This window comes from Acromyrmex echinatior, chromosome 4 (assembly GCF_024713525.1).
Source record: "Acromyrmex echinatior isolate Ae372 chromosome 4, ASM2471352v2, whole genome shotgun sequence".
NCBI classification, from domain to species: Eukaryota; Metazoa; Arthropoda; class Insecta; order Hymenoptera; family Formicidae; genus Acromyrmex; species Acromyrmex echinatior.
Window position 1 is genome coordinate 15,016,510 of NC_141855.1, and position 23,617 is coordinate 15,040,126.

Genomic DNA, 23,617 nt, shown 5'->3' on the forward strand with positions numbered 1-23,617 from the left:
TTTATTCAGCTCACTTATACACGAATGATAGTTGATTTATGTAAATCTTCATTGATTTAATAAAAATATATATCTAAATAAAAATCTAGAAAAATATTGTAAACGTTGCGAAAACATTGAAAGAATGAATAGATAGAATACATACATGTTAGAAAGAAATATGACATCGGCTTTTCGGAAAAAATGTTTCATATATAAATATATATAGTTATTATATAAAATTATATATAATTATATAAAAAATTGACATATTTTACAATTATATGTAACTGTAATATATAAAATATGTCTATATATTTAACTTTTTTTTCGGATTTTTATTTGCTCCGATTTTCCATTAATTGTCTAATATTAAAACTATATTCTTTCATAATTTTTATGCATAAGGTTCAGATTTCAATCACTAAGGAACAAAATTGTAACCTTTTTATTATACATAAATTTATTGCGTGCAAAATTTATTTATGACAATTATTGTTTTCTTATAATTATATTCTGTTACTTCTAAAAATCTTTTTTAAAGTTATTAATACTACTATTATTATTACATATAACACTCTTATTATAATTATATAATAATATTTACATGAATAAAATTTTTGATTATCAATATTTATGAATTGCCATTACTCACAGTTGTAATAATTTATATCTACATAAAAATTATTGTTTAATATATTATATTTAATTCGCTGATTTTAATATAATAGAAATGTAATAAAAATTGAATATTCACACTGTCAACATTACCGGCAAGCGGAAGTTTGTCCGCAGCTTGCAGTTCTTGCAATAGTCGATTCTATACGCACTCAGGTAGCATAGCTTTGCCGGCGGGCGCAACGGATGCGAGTGAGCACGCGCTTACATTTCCGCTTTCTGTTTGACCGGAAGTGACCTTTGTCTCATTATAAAAAACCTGCACGCACGCATCAATCTCAAGAGCTATCCCATATATGTATTGCTTCGGTATATATACATGTACAATGTGAATCGTCTTTACCGTTGCATCGAAGTTAGTAACAACGACGTTGATTATCGATTACGGAAATGAACGTGTCTTCGTGGGTACCAATCAGTGATAAATTAATCGCAAATAGCACGCGATGGCTATAGCGTGACAGCAAAATAGCTTCTTCTATTACCGACCCCGTTAAGTTGTAATTATGTGGCAAAGTAAGCCATTTTGTACCTTCTTTTAATGTTAAAATACAGAGCAAAGTTCCATATTAATGCCTATTTTTACCAATGTAGTTTAATTTTATAATCTTAATTCAACTCTTCATCTTTTCCTAGTTATAAGAATTAAAAAAGATGAAGAGTAAATTGAACTGAGATTAACATTAGTTACATTGGTAAAAAACGAGCACAAGACAAAGAATTTTTTCTTCTCAAATACTTCGAGCAATGCAAATGTGCAACCGCAATGGCCTTGATCGCAATCGTAAGAACAGTATACGTAGTGGTTACAGAACATGACAAAGAAAAGTACATTCTGAAAATATTAATTTTAATAATTTTTCGATACCACTTTACTAATATTCTAGTTGCTCATAAATTCGCTAATTTGCTTTCTGCCCATTCAAATATTTCCAATCCACTCTTTTTATTCATTAATTAAATTTCTAATTCGTCTTTTAGAGCAGAAAAAATGTAGAAGATAAACTTGCCATTTGTTTGCTACATTTCCACTTTGATAAAAAAAAGAAGGACTTGACGCGACTGCACTACGAAACGATTTGATGATGCACCTTCGGTCGAACGACCTCGAAATACATTCCAAAGACACGATTGTCTATTATTGTTTGCGAGGATCGATGTCTATCATTCTAGAAGGAAAACAAGATTCTCTGACTGGTCCCTCTCTTGTTGTCGCAAGTGGTAACGCGTCATTGTTGATGACGCGTTGTGTCATCTCTAGACTTGTCCAGAACGCCATCGGCAATAATAAAAGAAGGAAAGAGAGAAAGAATATTTCTGCAATGAATTATAACAATAACAATAACTATGAAGAAACAATAATGTTTGGTAACAACGATTGTCATGGAGGTAACAATAATGATGATAATGATGATGACAACGGGTGGGGTCTCGTCCAAGAAATGAAGTCGTAAAATCACACACAATGACGTCCAAGAAATGAAGTAGTAAAATCACGCACAATGACGTCTTTGAGTTTCGGTATCGTTTATTGTAAATGATTTTTTTGCGTTACATAAATAGAACAGAATAATTTTTTTTATTTAAGTTATAAGATTTTTACATATAAAAAGAAAGAAATAAGGTATTTAAATATATTACATAGTATACAAATGGATGTATTTATGTATCTATTAAAAATTATATTTCTAGATGTGATTATTTACATTAAATATATATTTTCGTTATAATAAATAGAAATTTAATGAAATAAGAACACTGTATTGATATATATTATCTAATATTTTAATATTAATTTTCTCCGAATATTACATAAGAATCAACTATCTCTTTTACTTAATTACAAGTATTCGTTACACACTCAAATAGTTTCGAAGAATAACCAATTCAATTTCTAAGGCAGCCTAGTACTAATTATTACAACAATATTTCTGCTTTAACGAAGACGATAATTTGCCTCCGACGAAATGAGAAGCTTGGTAGCTCCTTCAGTAAATTTACTAAGACCTCTTCAGCTACTACGAAGCTCATTAACTTGTCTAAAAGCGTAGGAAGGTGTTAGCTACGTGGTGGATCATTTGTCCTTATGCAACACGTCGAATGATGAGTTTTAGAGGAAACAGCGATAATCACGATACGAATGAAAATCATGATTCCAATAAGAACGTGGGTCGTTGTCCCCGATATACTAAGATCGTAATCGGGTATTATTTAACGGTTTGTTCTGTTATTAGATTTAAAAGAGCATCTGAGATAACTTAGTTAGTCTCTGTAGATAAGTTTTGCAGATAAGCTGCTCTATAAGCATATTAATTTTTCTTTTCTCATTACGAGCTAAACGATTCAGTAGGTCATAAATAATTGATATAATAATTGATATAATATGTGTTATTATACGACAGGAAAACAATAATTAATTTTTATATTTATATAGAAAATAATGAAGGTATTATTCTATCATTAATTCTAAAATATTTGATAGCATACTATTACTAACATTAAATTAGTAACATTAAACTAGTATTATTATTAATTTATAGATTAAATATAAGTGCAGATTATTAATACATGTGTATACATATATATATCATTAATATAATTAAAAGTTTAATACAATTAATGATTCTTTATATATCTACATTCTCCGTGTATGTATTTTCGCTGATTTAGAAATTATATTACGAAAGAAAACAAGCTTAATTCCCCGTTCAGATCATATTACGTTAAGTAATTATTTTCTAATCAATTAATATCTCTGTTTACTCTTCTTGTTTTACTCTTCATTTGTCACGAATAACGTGATGATCATTCAACATGCCGCGTATTGTCAAACGCAAAAAACTACCGACTTATCGCTCCACTATCGCTACGTTGTAAACCAGATACTATTGCGAAACAACCTATCATAAAAACGTTTAATTGCTGTAGCACGTTTTTGCCAAAATAGGTGTTCATCGAGACTCTCAACGCATGTGACAGACTTATCTCTAACGAAGGACGTATCGGGAAGATTCCTCTCTTTCTCTTGCTCATCCATTACATTCATACAATTGTATTTTTACTCAATATAATCAGAACTTTTCGCAATTAGTATCCTCTTGATTCTTTATCATTCTCACATTTATTTTTATATCAACAGCCGAATGAATCTTCGTCTCTTTTTTCCTTCTTTCTCCCTTTCTCTCTCTCTCTCTCTCTCTCTCTCTCTCTCTCTCTCAACAACGTTGGCGGAGACGACCCACGTACACCGAGTGTCACGTGGGTGTGGGCCATGTACGTACGTGTCCGCACGCACAGTGGGGGCACGGTACCGATGCGGTACCCCACCGCCGTCGCCGCTGCGGCGGAATGGAATGGAAAGGAAAAGAGCTGTAGTGTACCTACAGCTGCCTATCTGCCTGCCATAGACACGATTATGTTTCGTGTCTGGCGAACCCATTCAGTGCTTCTCACGGCACGGGGGCACATGGTGCGGTCGCGGCCGCAGACGGTCTCTCCGCGAGTGGTGCACGCACGCGAGCTGTGCGACGAAGAAGTGCAGCGAGAAGATAAGCCCGCCAAGGAGGTCGAAGGATAAAGTGAAAAGAGGGAGTTGGGCGGACAAGTGCAAGGAGTAATAATAAAAAACAAACAAACAAACGTTACTGAAGACATTTTAAAAATACATCGGATACATTGGAAGTTCCCAGACGATATTTTCTGAATGGATTAAGTCTATGGAATATATTAAATTGAAGAGAAATATATTAAATTGTATACGTGTTATAGAAATCAGTAAGAAAAAGAAATTACAATAAAGTCTGTAAAAAAAGAAATTTTTAAAAAGGAGAGCAATTAAAAAATAATAACAGATAAAAAAATGAGAAAAAGATGCCAAAAGAGCAGGTACCACGTAGGATATGTACGTCATTCTTTTTAATGTAATTCTGATCTAAAGATACTACGCGGAAAAATATTGTTTGGAATATCGATGGGGAGCGTGTGAGAAGGAATTTGCGTCTCGGAGAGACCACGACGAAACTGCACGCTGCTCGAGTACGAGAGCACTCTACGCACTTTCGAAGGAGATTCGACGCGTGTCCGGCGCGGTCGCGCGAAAAGTCCGGTTCCGTGCTAATTAAGATAGCGCGCGCGATGCCGTGAAACGTTCTTGTCGATAAAGTTCCGTGAGCCAAATGACTCGTCGATTTTGCGCGCTCTCCTCCCGGACGCGTGCTGGAAGTCCTTAAATAGTGTTATCGCGTATCTAAACGCGGGCAGACGCCCGTGCAGGGACGATAAGAGAAGAGGAAGAACGTAGCTTGCAAGAGTGATCCGCGTTCTCGGCGAGACCAAGCCAAGGAAAATCGGCGACTTACGATCTTAAGATCACTCGGGTGTCGTGAAGGTAATTAGAGCTAATTAGCGAAATTTTAGTCGCAACTAATTGTATTATTAAGCAGGAGGAAGCGCATTTCTGGTATCTGTAGTTTGCATTCGCGCGGATCATTTATCAAGAATGGAGCAGAAGCTAATTGTCGAAAGGGAGTAAATTTATGCGTGCTATCGGCGCGATGCATCTGCAAGTTCGTTTTTGTAGCTCGTTCAAAACTTGACAGCTAATGAATGAGAGAGAAACTGGATGTATAAAAAACAAAAAATCCAATGCAGTAATTCGCGCTGGAGAAAGTAGCGATAGTAATCAAATAGCAATTGAATGTAACCATAGATGTAATAGGTATAGATTATTGTATACTGCACGTTTCCTGAATGTTCCTATTGGATTCTGATTTACGTTCGCAATTCTTTATCTTTACCTTTATCTTTATTGCAATGCACTACATAACAAAATACAACGTAACGTTGATAAATAAAAGAAATGTAGTCTTATCGCACACAGAAATGGTAAAGCACCAACAAAACTGTTGTTACAAAGCTTGCCAGTAACAGAATATCACACGAGTAAGTAGCGCAGAAGCACAAGATCATATATATACAAAAAATTATTATTGTAAATCACATAATCACATACAATTAAATATACACACATTCACATACTCTCGTGAGCATTATTTGTTCAATTTTGATAAACAGCATGGATGAAATGATTCCAAGAGCGTTAATCAAACTGCAGCCTTAGAAAGACAACGCCATGTATTGAATTGCATCAGCATCTCTCTTTAACTTGATATTTGAGAGAGAAAGAGAAAGAGATCGAGAGAGACATAGTTTTAAAATTTCAGAAGAAAATCTTTTTTTTTCCAATTTTCTATTATTTTCCAATTTTCTCGGTTTCCTCTCGAAGGATAGAAAAATTCGTTATTAAAAATTTATGTGTTCGTAAGATCTGCCATATATAAGATCTTGCTTCTTTCTGAAAAGAGAATAATTTCAGTTTTCTTTCTGCAATTTGAAAAAGTGGCTCTTTTAAAACTATAGATACAGGTCAATCTACTTCGTTCTTTCCAAATTGATATAGTGACAACTTTATGGAACTGCATCTATATTTATTACTATTACGTCTATGAATGTAACACAGCGATCTATTCTGATAATTAGAGGGCTCAATAGAAACAAACGTAGTCAGATTGAATGAAACGTTTAGGTAGAAATTGGAAAGTCATCCGACAAGATCTTCAAATCATCGATCAGCGGATTCATCGGTCTCACGACCGATGTAACGACCTGCTCGTGCCCCGTTATGGGCAAAGAAAAGATACAACAAATTAGTGGTTAAGGACGAGATTGCAGGCAAGGCAAAAAACATGCGGACTTGTAAATCAGCCGTTTTTACTCACGGAAGTCGGGCTGACGGTTTCCGAAGCGTGGAGCGGTCGACGCGAGGTACGCACTATAATACAGCATAGATGCGATCAGAAATTTTAATTAAACCGTTATGATGTTCTCGTCGTCGACATGGAAAGTTATGTTATCGCGCAGTACTGCGGTACTCGGCTGACGACAATTAATTTGTTTTCCAAATCGCCAAATTCTGTCGTGCGAAACGAGATAAACACACAGCATTTTTTACCACGCGACAGATAAGTTGCGACGTTTCACGGTACATCATCATTCTTCGCCGTGAATCGATAACGATAAATCAAGGTAAAATTGGAGGAAGAATAAATAATTTCGAGATTTTTAATTAGAGGAAGGATCATGGGCGTACCCAGGATTTCAGTCAAAGAAGGGTAAACAATTTTTTTTTCACACGAAGCTCATTAAAATAATTACGTTAAAATATTTACATCAAAGCTAGTGAGGACCTCCAGCACACAAACGCGTTACGCTAGAATATAACGCATGAAGACGCATTGGCTCGTTAATGAGAATAACTTTAATTTTTAACTCTTTACGATAAAAATAATTTTTGTAATTTAATTGTTCATGCAGTTTGCTTTAACTGAAAATTATAAAAATTCACACAAAAATGTGGTCCTCTTCACTCATTTATGTTGAACGTTTCTCAGTCCATTTTTATTTAATAATGATTTTTTTTTTGCTAAAATTTAGGGAAAGACAAGCGCTCTTCTCGTCCTTGCGTACGTTCATGGAAAGGATCATCTTATTGCAATTCGTGTTCACGTATAATGGCCTTTAAACGGATAACGACAAGTTGTATTACACGGGAAAATTATGTCGATTTGATTACATCATTCGCCTGTAAGAAACGGCTTCAGTAGCGGATCGTAAATGTCGGGGGCAAAGCACAAAAGCGCTCTACACGACTTTCTGGGACGGATCGTTGTTGCACGGCTAACCAACGACGTAGAATGCGGTGACGGGAATGGTTCTCATCCACTTACGTGGAATTGGATCACTCGCAGTCCGTTCGGAATAGCTATGATTCTACGGAGGAAGTCGATCCGCTAAGTTTCACACGGAGATTGACGGAGATGCGATCCGCATTATGCCCAGCACCGACGTAATCAAAGTGCGACGTCCGAGTGGAAATGGAATAGCTTTGCGTGCGCAATCATTAGACACGGCGGTTAAATATAGACATCTCGAGAAATTACTCCGTCGGTTGTGTACGAGAATCGGGAAAAAAAAAACTTGCTGTCATCTCCCTCTTCTGAACGAGCGGAAATTTGCGCTGCATGTTTTCCTCAAGTTGAATGAAAGTATTATATTACCGACAAAATATCTCTGATAGAAATGTATGTTTTTCTAGATACTCATCCAGTTACTGTCTATAGTATTATTCTCATTAGTTGTAACAATACCGCGATATGAACAAGAATTTAATAGTTTTATTCCAATGAGACAGTTTCTCTGGTAAAAGTAACATACAATTTTTTGCATCCAGTTATTATCTGTCTAGTTATTATCTATTAATTATAATAAATATTAATAAATAATTATTAGTTAAAGTATTACTTTTGTTCTGTTTGTGTTCTGTTTAGTAAATGGATTCAGATTTTATACGCAATAACTGCAGGCAAAGAGAGTTACAGCTTGATTGAGATTCTATAGGTAATTTTTCTGTTATTATAAACAGAGTTAATATAACTGTTCAGTAACCGTTAAAATATGAAATTTCTACCAGGGATAATAAAGAAAATCTTTTTTTTTTTTTTCAAAAATAATATCCGGAAAATATACATACTGATGTTATCGTTTTTTCTTATATTGGCTATGTTCAGAAAAAGCAGCTTTGTACATACGAGATTTTTGGTTGTAAGATTCTTTAATATTATTTATACATTTAATTCTAGTAAGAAACTAAGAGCAACATATCAATCATATTAAAGAATTTTACAACAGTTGCAAAGCTGCTTTTTCTGCGCAGCCATTTATCAATATATCAACATTTTTTTTAATCTACGCATTCTTCCGTTCTGAAGTTGGAGAACTTTGCGCGCCTTATATAGAGAGCGCAGCAAAATTGGGTCAGCATTTCATGTTAGCGCAATTGAATCTTATTTGAATTATCGACGTCGAGATAACTTTATTCAACTTATTCATGACAGGCAACGCCGTCGGCCTACTCGATCCACAAAGAGCGAGAATGAGAGCAACGCACTACTGTGTGTGTGCAAAGCTGTAAAATGAATTGCTTGCAATGGTACTAATGGAAAATGCATGAATTTTCTTATTACAGATACTAACGAGATAGACTGGCCGCGACCGTGAACAGCGAGCAGGAGTTTCCCGTTATCGAATCTTGCGGAAGACGAGTAAAAAAAGGAGCGATTCATCCGTTCGATGAGATTTTGTAAATCTCATGGTTTCCTGGAGCCTCTCATGAGACGAATTGCACGATAAATATAATAGGTAAATCTAAGTAATTCGCTTTGTCTGTTCTCTTTCTCTTTTTCTTTTTATCGCGCGTGAATACGTGCACTGCCGGAAGTATAAAAAGGGTCGACGCATGTGATGAACGATTTTGAATTTTGTTCGCTCAGGCCTTGAACATGGAAAACGACGTTTATTCCGTTACATGTGTGTAAAGTTTACATGTTTATTTGCTTCCTCGGAGCGAGTAGTCTGACGTGACGTGACGAATTTGCGAATTTAGGCGTATCGGTGATGATGATGATCATTTAGTCAGTTAAATTGAATGTGACTGTCCGGGATAAATCCCAATGTGGTTCACAAATAGGAAAGAAATTGAAGTTTTAAATTATACTTTTTGTCATTAGCGATTTTTGCCTCAAACTATATAATTTTCGATGAGAATAGTCAATCTTTATATGAAAGAAGAAAGCAAATTTTTAAATAAATCTTTCTTTTATTGCTTTTCATTAACTTATACATATAACTCCATGTGACTTATCATATAACATTATATGGAAATTAAATACACATATTTATATTTTTAATAATTTAATTTTTTAGATTAATAAAATCGATATTTTTCATTTTTTTGGTTACATATAATCTTTTTTATAAGCAGAAAATCCAATCACAGGGATTTAGAAAAAAAGAAACCGATTTTTATGAAAAGAGAACGGAACTTTAAGATCTTTGAAATGCTTTCGAATTCTTTTAAAGATTTGTCTTTCCTTTCATGCGATTATTTTAAAATCGTGACAAAATAAATATGAGCTTATGTCGAATTAACCATTAAACATTAATTATTAAACAGTTGTGTCATTGATTAGCTAATTAAAAAATAAATTTTTTCCTCACTAAAAAAACGTGAGGATTGTTTAAAATACATACATAAATAGTAGTGTTGGCTATCGCTACCAATTAATACTAAATTAATTCGAAGAAAGCTTAATGATACAACTGGACTGATATTCAATCCGAATGACGAGGCATGACTATTTTTAATTATGTCCGTTACCGTGAAACATTTCCGAAAGTTTCGCGCTTTTGTTTTCTTCGTTAACTCGCAATTTATCATAATGGAATCTAATTATACCTAGCGGGACCGTGTACTCGCCGACGAGCAAGTATTTCATTACCATACGTAAGTATCATGTCCTGTAACAAGTACACGAATCATAGTTTTTATCATCTTAAATTCCGTTATAGACATTAACTTTATTGCATTATTAACAATTGAAGTAAAGAATATTATATCCGCACAAGTTGCGGATATAATATTCTTATAGCTTCCCTTGCAGATCTGAAGTTTTGCATAGCTTCAGGTCATGTAAAAAGACAAAACGTCTAGCTGTTACGTCATGGGACTTATATCACGTCGGCGATGGCATTCGCATAGTAATCATCGATAATGGTGATGATCGATCTGTCTTGCAGGAGGCATCGCACATGGAGTGCGATGCCGATCGTGCCCGCTGGCCATTTATGGGTTCTCGAGAAAGATATATATATATATATATATATATATATAGAGAGAGAGAGAGAGAGAGACGCGACTGTCTTCACAGCTCCTGTATCAAACCAAAAACCCTCTAATAAAAGTCTTGATAGAAAAAGTCTAATACAAGCCGCAGTATTGTATGTAGTGTATAATAATTTTGACAAAATCGGCAAAAAAAGACATTTACTATTTTTTTCTTTTTCTCATTCTGTTTCATGTCTTTTTCTTTCTCAGAAATAGAAGAGGAGGAAAGAAAAACGTGATAGTAGGTAGAGTAATTAGGATACGATAAGATCCGATAAATTGTAGGTGAGAGACAACAATGGTTATGTAGAAAGAATTGTGTATAGGATTATTGCTGTGATTACATAAGAAACGGGTATTGACTGTGATAATATATTTAAGACATAGATAAGATAGAAGAGCAATAATAAGAATAGAAAGAGAGACAGAAAGTTGTGCAATAAGTAATTAAAATAGGAGTTCATGTGAGAAAGGTATGGATGAGTGAAGAAGTAACAAAGTTTGTAAACCAAGTCTTCTTGGCTTTATGTAAATGCCGATTGAAAAGAATAAATTGTATTCTATCGATTTCTCTCTTTCTCTGTCCTTCTCTCTCTCTCTCAGGAATTATTAAAATATGGCAGATCAATCAAAAATAATTTTTTAATATCCAGACTCTTATTAATTTTTAGATCGAACTATCTTCTATTTCTACATGTAATCGTCCGATCACAAATTAGAACGCAGTCGTTCGCTTCGGACGATCGCGATGTACGACACCTACACGCGCGCAAAGACGAGCGTGAGATGTGCGTTGCAAAATGTGTACGACCGGGTGTCGCTGCCCACATGTGCATTGCGTTGCATTGCGTGGCGTGACACCCACATAAAACGCAGCTACCGACTCGCGACGATAAGTCCTCAAGAGCCGTGACACGTTCCCGTTGATTATAGATTCTCGATAACTTGCTGTGCGCGCGTGTTTCCTGACCAAATGTTACATCGCTCGAGACGGCAATTTTCAGCGTGGTCGGTGATATTCGAACGTCATGGAACGACCTTGCGAGAGCCGATCCGACATCGAGACGTGCGCGGCGAGCGCGGCGAGTTTGCGGTAAAAGCCGAGACCCGGTGTTTTCTCATCGCCGTATAAGTCTGCTGCGAGAATCGAGAGGCGGGAGTTGTGCAAAGTGAATTAACAAACGGGACTAAAAAATCGGACGGGCTTGCGAATGAAATTAACTCGTTGGTGCCGATACGTGAGTGCAACAGCAAGAATGAACGTTTCTTTCTTTTTATTAATTAAAGAATATTTTGGGAAATAATATTTTTGGCGTTTCGCAAAAATGTTATACAATTTTAATTAATAAGAATTCAAAAAGAGCGTTTCTGTATTTTGTATTGTTTAAAAAAATTAATGAAAAGGAAATAAAAGAAGAAATGAAGGTTGTTGTGGACGTTGAATGAACGTGTTCATTAATTCCTTATAAATTAATATTTTATTCTCGGTAGTTTAGCCACTCTTCTAGGAATTTCTTACAATAAAATTATATTAATTTGAGAGAAACGCGAAAGATCTCTCGTCGTGTACAACAAGTAGAGAATGAATGCATTTTCGAGCTCGTTTCGCTGCTGAAATTTCATTTTTTGCTTAAACGACTAGAATTACATCAACGTATTCAGTCGGGCGTGAGTTTTGTTCCATAACGGTTAAAGTTTCACTACTGTAATTTGCATAGATTAACGTCGACGTGTAAGCCATTGCTAATTCCATCGTGGTAAGCAAAATCATTGCGTATCGATCGGTGAACAGGACTATTGACTAGTTTTAAATCTTTTATAGCTCTATTTAACTCTTCCGTTACCCACGCAGTAATTAACAATCTTGCTGACAGAGATTTGATTTTAGTTCGAAAATTATTATTACAATCTCTTAATAGTACATTTTAATAGCATATTTTGTTCACATAATAACGATCTCGAGCGACGTTGTAATTAAGTCTTTTACCATAACCATATTTTTAATGCTCGAGATAGCATGTTATATAAGATAGTGGATAATGTTGGATTCTTCTTCCTTTTTTGCAAAGCACAACCTCTAACACAACCTCTTTGGAAATAACATAGGTAAATGGTATGTGTAATCTAAGAATCTTATCATATATATATTATTACAATGAATTTATATATTTGTTCTTTTGAGGATCTGGAAAAAAATATAATTATATAAAATACATCTATATATATAAAAAAATATAACATCTTTTCCCAAGGAATATTTTTCCTTTTCATATCCTGTTTTCACGATATTTCGTGTTACATAAACAAAATATAAATATTGAAAATAATATATACATATTAATCGTATCTTATCGTATAGTTATTTTATTATTTTTAAATAACACAAGGTTAAATTTCAGTACTCAGTTAAAATTTGAATTTTCAGATAAACAACAATTTTTTTGAATCTTCGCTGTGTCTGGCAACGAAAAGAATTGAAAAGAAAAAATAAAAGAGAAGAAGATGGTATACCGAGGCAGTTTGCAGACGGATGATCCTAGGGATGCACCGAAACTAGTCCGGGTGTCTCCTTTGCGTAGCAGCAGATCTGCCAATTTTAGTTCAAATTCGCGAGCCATTACAACCGTCAAGAGCCCAATTTATCATAACTCATTCGCAACGTCAATCGACGCCAATCGAGCGCGGCTGATCGAGGAAAGGCGATTAGGACGCGAGCGGGATATTGAGTCGGTCGAGAAGGTAATTATGAGGACCACCGGTATAAAAATCGGCGCACCTAAGCTGCGCAACATCAGTCAGATTCGTGAAACCGTTTTCTTGGATCAATCGCTAACGCCGATCGACAAAATTGGCAAAACAGACTCGAAGAACCGACCACGCAGCGTTGTTGCTGGTTTCGAGGATGGCAATGTCAGGATATCGAGGACTCATAATTCTTTATTGGCGGATCTGAGAGACTTGGAGAGGCTAAGGAACACTCCACCAACGCAGCGGAATCACAGAGGTCCTTCACAAAAAACAGACTTGATGGTAACGATCTCAAGTAAAAGAAACGACGCACCGACCTCAGCCAAGATCCGATCGGATATCTTCAAGATCCAGCAGATGTTCCAATCGACGGATTCTTCACCTAAGACAGTGACTAAGAATAGCAACGACAGGAAGATCAAAAGCGATTCTGAGAAAGAGGAGAGAAAATCCGGAACGGAAATCAACAGGACTCGGTTACTAGCGCAGAAGCTTCTGGAGGCGTCCAGAAGCAATCGGGAGTCGTTGAAGGATCGATGTAACAATCCAAAGAATGTGTTTAATAAGATATCGAGTAAGAATACGAACGGAAAAGCATTGGATAAGATTCTTCATGAGATTCCGGAGAAAGACCTGAGGGACAAGCAAAAGCAGAAGGAAGACGCAAATTCGGATTACCAGCCACGTCCTCCCGTTCGCCGAAGAAGAAACTCGAAGAATCATCAGGGTTGGAGGGACACAGATTACATCGCGAATGGGCGTTGCGAGTCGGAGGACCGAGGTATCCGTGATCTCGATCGCGGAGAGGACTCATCAAATGGAGGAGCAAGTGTGGAAGAAAATTCTAAGACCAGCTCTAATCTGGAAAGACCGGATATTCTAGCTGGGCTCTTGAAAGAGTCCGATAGGCAGCTGGCGAACCTGAAGAACGATCTCGGCGAGAGGGAACGATCGCGCAGTCATTGGCGAGGATTCGTGCAATCCATGAGGCTGCATGACGTAGAGCTCCATTCCGACAGCGAGGACCAGCGGAAGGGTGAGTTTGCGACAATTCTGTGCATCTCGCGTGTGATAAAATTCTAATGAGAGAAAGATAACTAATATACGTTTATAAAGTTATTTGTAACAATTAGATAATGACGTTAAGATTTAGAAATAAATTACACAAATTAATGACGATAGTAAATTGATTTTTTAAAATTTAGTATGATTTATTTAGCTTGTTGCAATAAATTGTAAATAATTCTGATTGAAAATATGAAGCAAATGATGATAAATTAAAATATAAAAGACATTTTATCAAATTTCTCTTTTTATCCATCGTCATACGATTTGTTACAATAGTAGCTTCATTAAAGAGGACATCGCGAGAGATGTTTACTGGTTCATTGATATCGTCCCGCATTTTCTCGATTCTGCTTTTATCTCACATCGAAGGATAATTGAAGTTGTCAGGTTTATCGGTTTAATACCCGCAGGCCGTTAAATGTTCGACGTTCGTTTGAAGGAAAAGGGTGCGTTTTATAAGCCAGCAGATTTAATTAGTGACGTTTGTCGAGGTGTTTAAAATTACAGTACAACTGGCATGGTCCATTGATCCCTCGGGGACTAAAGCACCCCTATTTTTGGACGCATCCTCACGCTCGCACGCTCGTTCGCGTTACTACCGCAGGTCAGGGTAGTGTGTTTCGAATACAGAGTGTGTGTATGTTCCCCTGACATATGTCCTTATATAAGAATTTAACCGTAGGAACAGACGTGCGGAGTGCCTTTTCTCTAGTACCGCAGTGAAAGTTCTATGCCGATGACGGTTCCGATCTTTTCAAGCACTCGGCTGTATATCCCTATAGAATATTCTGAAGAGCTGATATTTGTTTATGCAAATGGCAATAAAAAATCAAATATGCCCTTTTATGCCCTTCGAGCACAGATTTACGAGCCGATATATGCGTTTAAGTTACACGTTGCGTATAAATAATTTTGTCTTTGTTTATCTTTTTTAAAATTAGAAATTCTGAAAAAAAGACATAATTTATAAGATTAATTTAAATTTAAAAGAGATGAAAAATTTCACTATTTTAAAGTAAAGAAATTAATTAGACAAACTGTAACTATATAAAAGCTAAGCATTGCCTTAAATCGTCTGATTAAATTAAATTAAAAATTACTGTCGCTTTTCACTGAAGGGATAATCACTTAATGTAATCGTGGGACACAGAGTCTCCAAAATCATTATAAAATTGATGTGAAATTCCGATAATTATACATGTGCAATACGAAAAATAATTGTGTAATATTAGATAAAATCGTTTATTTTGTCAAATGACTTCACATACAGTGAAGAAAATTATTTTTCATTAGATGAAATCGTATGAAATCAAATGAAATCATGTAATCTGTAGGATATACTGTTTTTAGCTAGTAGTTACCCCCTTCGCTCTTCACCTCCAATCTGTGAATTGCAGTTCGGTAAATGTCAAAAGTGTCGGTGTGTTCTCACGGGTACTACTTCCAGGAAATTTTCTAGTTCTCTGAGTGAATGCGTGTTCAACGCGAGCGGAATGGCATCGCGATCACCTTTAGTTGAGTGCAATGTGTATAAAAAGGTTCAATGGCAGGCGTACCCCGCGTACCTTGCACAACTCTTTTATCCTAACTAAGCATTCTTATCTGTGACTTATCATCTTACAAGTAGACACTATATCTCTGCTTGTATACGTGCCCGCCCGATGACTCAAGAATGTTGATATGCGTCATAATTCTCTAACAAGAACAGTTGTGACACAACATTTACATCGTGAAAAAATACGAATTATGTGCAATAAAATAAGACAAAAGAAAATTTAAGCTTAAAAGTGAATTAGAGGTTAAAAGACTTGGATTTATGAACTTTCTTCGCAAATATTTAATTTTATACAGAATAAAGTGGTACAAAGAGAGGAAGCGTTTCTTCGCTAAAATGGAATTTTTGAAAAGAAAATATTATGAAAAGAAAATATTAATATTATTATTTTTTTATATTGCATTAAATTAAAATAATCGCAATCGCGCGGTATATATAAAGTATACTTATTTACAAAAATATTTATTATACGAATGAAATTTTCTTTTCTTCGAAACGTTGCATCGCGAAGAATTTCGCGTTGCGTTCGCAAAATAGATATTGTCACTGACTGTATATAATCTTAGTGCAACGTGAAGTCGACGTTTTCTCTTTAGAGAAGGTTCGTAAAGCAGCCGCCTCGAGAAAAATTCCTGAATCAAAGGATCTCGGGTCGTCGGTGGCTGCAAAGGGGTTAATTCTTTCGCGTCGCGATGAAATACCGCGTTTACGCTTGAACTATGCACTCATACCCGGCTAGCTGCTATGTTCGAATACCTGGCCGTTCGCGTAATGCTGCGCTTTCGTCCTGAAAGCCAGAAGAGGGGCAAGTTTCTCCCTCGCTTCACGGCAATTCGCATTCTCACGCCGCGAAAGTTTTCATATATGTAAAATGAGGAGAGAACACGACGCGCGCAATTAACAGTCTGATGACATGCAATCATTTTTACCGCCTGCCTCAGCGAGAGGTTCGCAATTCAATTGCATAAATATCGGAAAGTGCGAATAACTTTTTAAATAAAATTAAGTTATTCTTTACAAGACAAATTTAATTATTTAAAATTTTCACACTAATAACTATGTTGACTCTCCATTTTTATATTACTGATTACTTATTAATCATCTTTGAGGGTTCTATTTAGTAGATCTGTTTTTTTTTGTGTGTTACATGATTTCCTAATTTAGATAAGTAAAGTTAGTATTTTCTTTTAAAAATTTATGAAGGTTAATTAGACATCGTCTACTCGTGACTAAATTAATCAATTAGGAAACAAGGGTCATCAATTTTTTACTTTAGTCTGTAGCAATTAAATTGTCCTGAAGTGTATAAGGTCAGTGTGATTATATTATCTTGTAACGTGACTGCTCTTTATCGGTATTATTAGCAAAAAAAAAAAAACGTTTTTCTGGTGTCAGCACAAACATAAATTATTCGATACTGCGAGACAAACAAGCGGCACTTTTACACGCCCATGCAATAATTTTTATAACATACCTAATATCTCACTAATCTCGTGTAAACTTCGCAGTTACGACACACATGCGAAGGTGAACCAATCTCGGCGATCGTGAGAGCTAGCAAAAAGGTCATGTATAATAAATTCTAGACATAATAGGGAGCATCGACGACAACCGCGATCGATATCGTCATGCGATGTATCGTATCCGAATTCCTTTTCACACGCACGCACGCGTTTCTCTTATACAGGGTGCTTCAGAATCCTTGACCTGAATTTCAACAAGAAGCTTAAAACTGATTTTTATAAAAGTCATTTATAGAAAATTTTTAATATTCAACATAGAATATTTTAAGGATTAAACTTTGATCACACATGCAAAGTCTTGATAAAGCAGAGTTTACATTTTGGCTCTTTCATTTTGGTTTATAAAAAATTTTATTAGGCGAAAAACATAATTAATCTTTCGCTAATAATTATTTGAAACATCTTGGTGTCTTGACAATGCTGTTAAGAAAAATTCTTAGTTTATTAAATCAGTTATTATAAAATTAAATATTGCAGATTATGTTCAGCAAATAATAATTTATCATCTAATAATTATTAAGCAAATAATATTTAGCAAATAATAATTTATCATCTAATAATTATTAACTTTTCTCAGTAATCTTTAAGTCTATTTTATTATATTAAGTCAGTTTAATTTTTAGCTTCTATTTCTTTATAGGGAAAATTAAGTTTTAAGTATAATCTTCCTGGAAAAAATTTAGCTTTAAGAAAACGAGATCTCGCTATTTATTTTTTCTCAAAACTTGGCCCATAAAATACCGATTCTTGTTCGGCCAAGAAAAATTAGACTTCTCATTTTCACTTCTTGAGAAATCCGCTGCGTTAGAGGACCGACACCCCATATAGGCTCTAGCGGCCCTTGCCCTTGAGTCTACGCCCTAATATTGATCCGAGCATCCCCACCATGATGGGTCACATCGGAATGATCCCCCCTTTTTCTCGACCCCGACGTTGGAGGCCGTTGGTCGTCCATACATCGGTTCTGATGCGCTACATCGCCAGTGTAAACGTGGCTGTCAAACTGTTAACACTTTATACAATCCAATCGATCGAGAGTGTCGGTCATTCAACGCCGGTCTTCTCGTTTTCTTTCTGCTCTTCGTCCACCTCCATCTCAGCTTCCTCCGCCCTCTCTTGCAACCCATAGCAATGCCGCCCTACGTCACAAAATATCTCAGTGCGGATGCGACCACGCGGTAGGATACACGCGTTTCGTTGCTGCCGACGGATATGGTGCTTTGCGACGTCTGCGACAACAAAGGTGAGGGTGACTTTCCTTGTCTTTTTCTTAATGAAGGCAAAAGCGACATTATAGATTTTATGGAGAGCAAGGGTGACATCGTAGACAGGAGATTCTTCCTCTTGACCTTTAATTTTGATGACCTTGAGATTCTGAGTTACTCCTCGGAGGTGAATGCGTTTAGAAATTGAAAATTTCATTGGGGATATAATCTTGGAGGCGATGACGAGAAAAATTGCCAGATAACGATTTATTCTTTTTAGTAATTAGTTTGATTTGTGTTTGACAATCATATTATATTAATTGAAGCTTAATTTTAAGAAAACTACTTTTAGTATCGGCTTCTTTTATAACTGAATTAACATATACTGATAACATTTTATTTATTTTGAAAAAATTTTACTTTAGAAATTTCAAGTTTTAATTGATTATTTTATATGCCTTACATTTCACGTAATCAATAAATAAGATTTGTCGCGAAAAATGCAAAATAAGTCTAAAGACTCCAGAATAATAAATTCAATGAGGTAAAAAGAAACTTCAAGCTGTTTATATCAATAAAGTTAATATTATTATTTATTAAGATGAATATGAACTTTGTTTTTCGATTATATTAATTGATGCGATTACCTCAAGGCACACATTATCAGTCTTCCAAGGAAAGTGTTTGCGTCAGAGACGAAAAGGTCAGAGATTTCGCTTTGCAGAGAAATTCCGCGAGCGAAGGGAAAGTTTGCGATGCCGGGGGTTAACAGGAAGTCGTGGAACCCTTGTCGGGAGCGCGGGATTTCTAGGGGGGAAAGGGTCCATGACAGGGCACGATGTACACGTAACTGAGATCGCGTGAGTAGCACGACATGCGGACCCGACCCTTGACACGTGAGAAGGTGAGATTTTATGACCTTATGCAACGCCGCGAAGGTAATCTTATACGAGGTGGCAAGACTTCGTGACGCCACGAGAGAACGAATCGCGAATATTTTATAGCTAATTAGACGCACTTGACGAAATGAGTTATATTAACACAATTCTCCATCTCGCATATACAAGGTGGCATGTAGGAAATTTCTGCATGGCAGAATATTGATAAGTACTTTTAATAAAACGTGAAAATGAAAAATATAATAATATTTTTAGTAAAAGTTTAATAAAGAATGTAACAAAGTATAAGGATTCAAGTTATATTGCAAAATTATAAAATATTGTAAAATAAAACATAAGATTTTGTTATTGGAAGTATATATGTATAGAGAACTCATTTTTCCTTTGCACAGATTATGAATATTATGTGTCGCGAGTATTCCATAATTATAGAATATTTCTGAAAATTAAGTCTTGATTAAAATTTTGAGGGAACAGAGTTCATAAATTTGAAGGGATAATTGAATTTTTTACTTATTTAAAAAATTTATTAAACTGAAAAAAGATGATTAATCTTTTATTTATTATAATTTGAAAGGTTTTGATGTTTTGAGTACTATAATTGATATCTGTGATATCTTGACAATATTAAAAAAAAAATTCTTTATTTATCAAATCAACTGTTATTTAATTTAATATTAGAGTATATGACTTACATGTCATGCGTATAATTTATTGTTCAATAATTATATATAATTTACGATGTAATTTAAATTCTAAAGAATTTAAAGTCTAAATATATTTATTGCTGGTTTGTATTTATTTACATGACGACGAGATATGAATAGAGGGTATAAATCGCGATTAAGATGATTTATAATTTACGCGATAAGGCCTTTCATGATTATTATACAAATCGATGTTGATTTGCTGCGCTGTTTATCGAGCTATTTATAAGCAAAATGCACAGCAAAGGTGAGAGAAATCTACGATGCTCGCGTGGTAAATGCCTGACATTTTCACCCTGTCGCGCATGAATAAACCTTGAGACATTTCTCGAAAGTGAATGCGAAACCACCAGAATTTCGATTTGTCATCAGAAAGCAGACTGATTTCTCTTAAAAAAGTTCACGGATATAATAATTAGCAATTGGTATTAATTGATATCTCACTCTCTATTCTTTTACTAAACTTTTGTACAGAAAAAAGTTAATCTTAAATTGACAATAATATTCTCATACATAAACCAAAAATATTGTAATTTTGTTTCAAAGATTTTAATCTTGATTTGATCGAATTTGTATTGATGCTGATATTATTTTGCGCTTAATTCAAAACTAAAAATCTTGTCGATTTAATTGTTGATTTTTTTTATATAATTATACGATTACTTTGAACCTCGATGAAATTTTTCGCTGATTCTACCGAGAGTGGTTTTGCAGAATTGAACTTCCGTATGTCCCTCTGCGATCAATGATCCGTTTAATCTCCCACGCTCTTTGAAACCGGCCGTGTTTAACGAGGCTTCGGGAGTGTCGCGATCGAGAACAATGCCGGCGCAGCGAAAGTTTCTATTTACGGGCACACGGTGTAGGGACACGTCGCACATACCGTGGATGACTGTGCGCCACGAGAAGAGATTAAAACGGCAGACTAAGCGGCTCTGGAGATTACGAGGACCGGTCGGACTTGGCGTAAACAAGCCTTGTTATGTGCTTAATTACAGGCACTCCGGCACACGCGCGAGTGAGAGAGTACTCTCATTCCGTCGTACTTCAAACATCCGAGTGTCCTCTGTGCTCGAGATATGTTTACGGGACTCGGAGGTAAACGTTAAATTTACATTGCATTCATTTTCGGAGCCTAAACACACTCGGCTCACAAATGCGTCGCTTTTTCTCTTTTATCCTTTTAATGCTAGTAGTTCATTCAGCCTCTCGATTTGCAACGCAAAACTCAGAGGCTAGTCGGCGACTTTTGCTCGACTGGCTGTGATAACATCCCCGATACTTGCACCCCTGTTTATACTCAATAAGAGATAATGCCGAGTAAATCGATATAATGCGGGCTTTGTGCGCTTCTTCGACACTACGTAAAATTATGCAAAGAAATCGCAATACGCGTTCGTCATTTCCGTTTTCGTATTAAGCGTGACCTATTTTAACATGACAATATTCAACAACTCGAGCAAGCGAGGAAAAATAAGATGTCGAATTTTTTTTATTATTTTATGTATATTAACTTTGTTTTACTTATTTTAATATTACACAACAGACAGTTTAGATTTTTAAATGATCAAGTAAGGGGTAAATAAAATGAAAAATACACGAAATGAAATCGAAATGTTTATCGCAAATGATAAAATGGTGATGATTGTAATGAGACATTTAGCGCAATGTTGAATAACAGAGGAAGTCTGTCGTTGGACGGATTTCATGCAGCGCGTCAGGCGCCTGTTTATCGCAGCTTATATTCCACACGAGAAAGAATTCTTATCGAGAAATTATTCTTATATATTGTACTATGCATCTCAGCGCACGACCCGAGTAACATCCTCCTCGCCATTAAATTTTAATTACACAAATAATGAGCTGCTCGACGGTTGCGCAAATAATGGCGTGCGGCATTAACACTGAGGATTTTAATAATCGGAAATTAGGGTTGCGTCATCTTCTTGCGACATATCTTCCGGCAATTAAAAAAGGGCGAGAGCATCTCCATGAAGCTCCCTGTTGTCTGTGCTTCTGGAAATTACCGTTATTACTCTGTTGAGATGAAACATAACGTATATACTCCGATTATCGCATTTTGAATCAATATGCGATGTGTAAAGCGTGTAATTCATACATACTTGTATCATACATACTTATTGCTCCAGATGTTATTTTACTTTCACGAAGCTATGAAGAATATTCTTCTTTGCAACAAGGGGAAAGTATCTTTTCTCTTTTTACAAATTATTATAGAAAAAAATATAAATGAAATATAATCAAATTACACAATATAATTAAATTACACAAAATATGTAAAAAAGAAAAGTATCTTTTTCATATATCTTCTGTAATAACTTCATGGGAAGAGAAAGAAAGCTGAATGCCTCTTCACACAGAGACGTAAAAAATTTGCTTTTCGGATCGCAAAAATCATGATCGCTTTGGAGCGTCACCGAATTATATCGCAGACTGACAAATTGCCACGGTGGCGATATAATCCTATTGACGGTCGTGCGGTACCGAGATACCAAATTATTACTTGCGCAGTTCCCGCGCGGCTGTGTGACCGCGACATAATGAGAGATTCCGGGAAGATGCGGTGTGTCGGATGGTATCCTCATGGGAAACAAGAAAAAGAGAGGGGGAGACCGACGTTTGTCTTCTCTCGCGTCACCGGCATTGTCGTGCGTGACAATTCGCCGCGCTGCGCGCGATGACATTAGCCGATGATGAAGCTCTAGCGTTGCCGAGATGGTCGGTCACGCGATAGCGCTGGAGATGATAGCTCCTCTGGTTAAACGACCCGCCTTGAATCGAACCTGCGAGAAAAAGGCAAAAGTTTCGGATTACTTAAGTTAACGCCCAGTTTAACTTCCGAGATTGTTTCTCGTTCGCCGCTATTTGGAACTGAAATAGGTTTTCTTTTCTCGCTGTTGCCTGAGGGAGGCAAGCTCTAGTTTGATGAAAACACTTTCGACGAGCTTCTCTTTAGCGATTTGTACTGTACAAAATCACGTGGAAGTTTAATTATCCACGTTATTGGATAGCTGTAGAACTTGAAAACTTAATTATACACAACTTTTTCTGATGATCTTTTGATAGAAATGAAATTAATTATTAATTTAATAATTATTAATTATTAACATATTGTTATTAAATAATTATTAATTATTAGAAACATTGTCTTTAAATTGCCAATTGTCTTAATTTGAATTAAGAATGCTGATAATGATATGAAAAATTTTTAATTACAAATATCTTGTAGTTAGTTTTATTAGCAACTGGTATTATTTCGCAGGATAAGTCCTAGTCCTAATTGATTTTGATTCGATTTAATTTTATTTATTAATTTAATTGAAAGAGTGATTTCTGGAAAAGGAAACGACAATAATAAATAAATTGCGTCCAATTAGATTTCACCGGTTCTCAAGCCGCAGTGTTTATTTGCGCAGGAAGTTCGCGGTGTCTTTGAGCATACCTGGGAGATAT

General features: G+C 35.6%; 1 protein-coding gene across 3 annotated transcripts in view; it reads left to right on the forward strand.

Moving 5' to 3' along the window:
* Window positions 1–3,933: 3,933 nt before the first annotated feature.
* The window catches only part of LOC105145455 (uncharacterized), a 35,641-nt gene continuing 15,957 nt past the window's right edge, over window positions 3,934–23,617 (forward strand). Inside the window, exons 1-3 of one of the 3 annotated variants that reach the window (XM_011054982.2) lie at window positions 3,934–5,044; window positions 8,741–8,913; window positions 12,864–14,222. In XM_011054982.2, coding sequence (XP_011053284.1) covers window positions 12,941–14,222 — 1,282 coding nt within the window. In that variant the 5' untranslated portion in view covers window positions 3,934–5,044; window positions 8,741–8,913; window positions 12,864–12,940. Of the gene's footprint in view, window positions 5,045–8,740; window positions 8,914–10,419; window positions 11,677–12,507; window positions 12,552–12,863; window positions 14,223–23,617 lie in introns of those variants that run through there. The other 2 variants (XM_087405112.1, XM_011054984.2) reach the window with 2 other exon arrangements.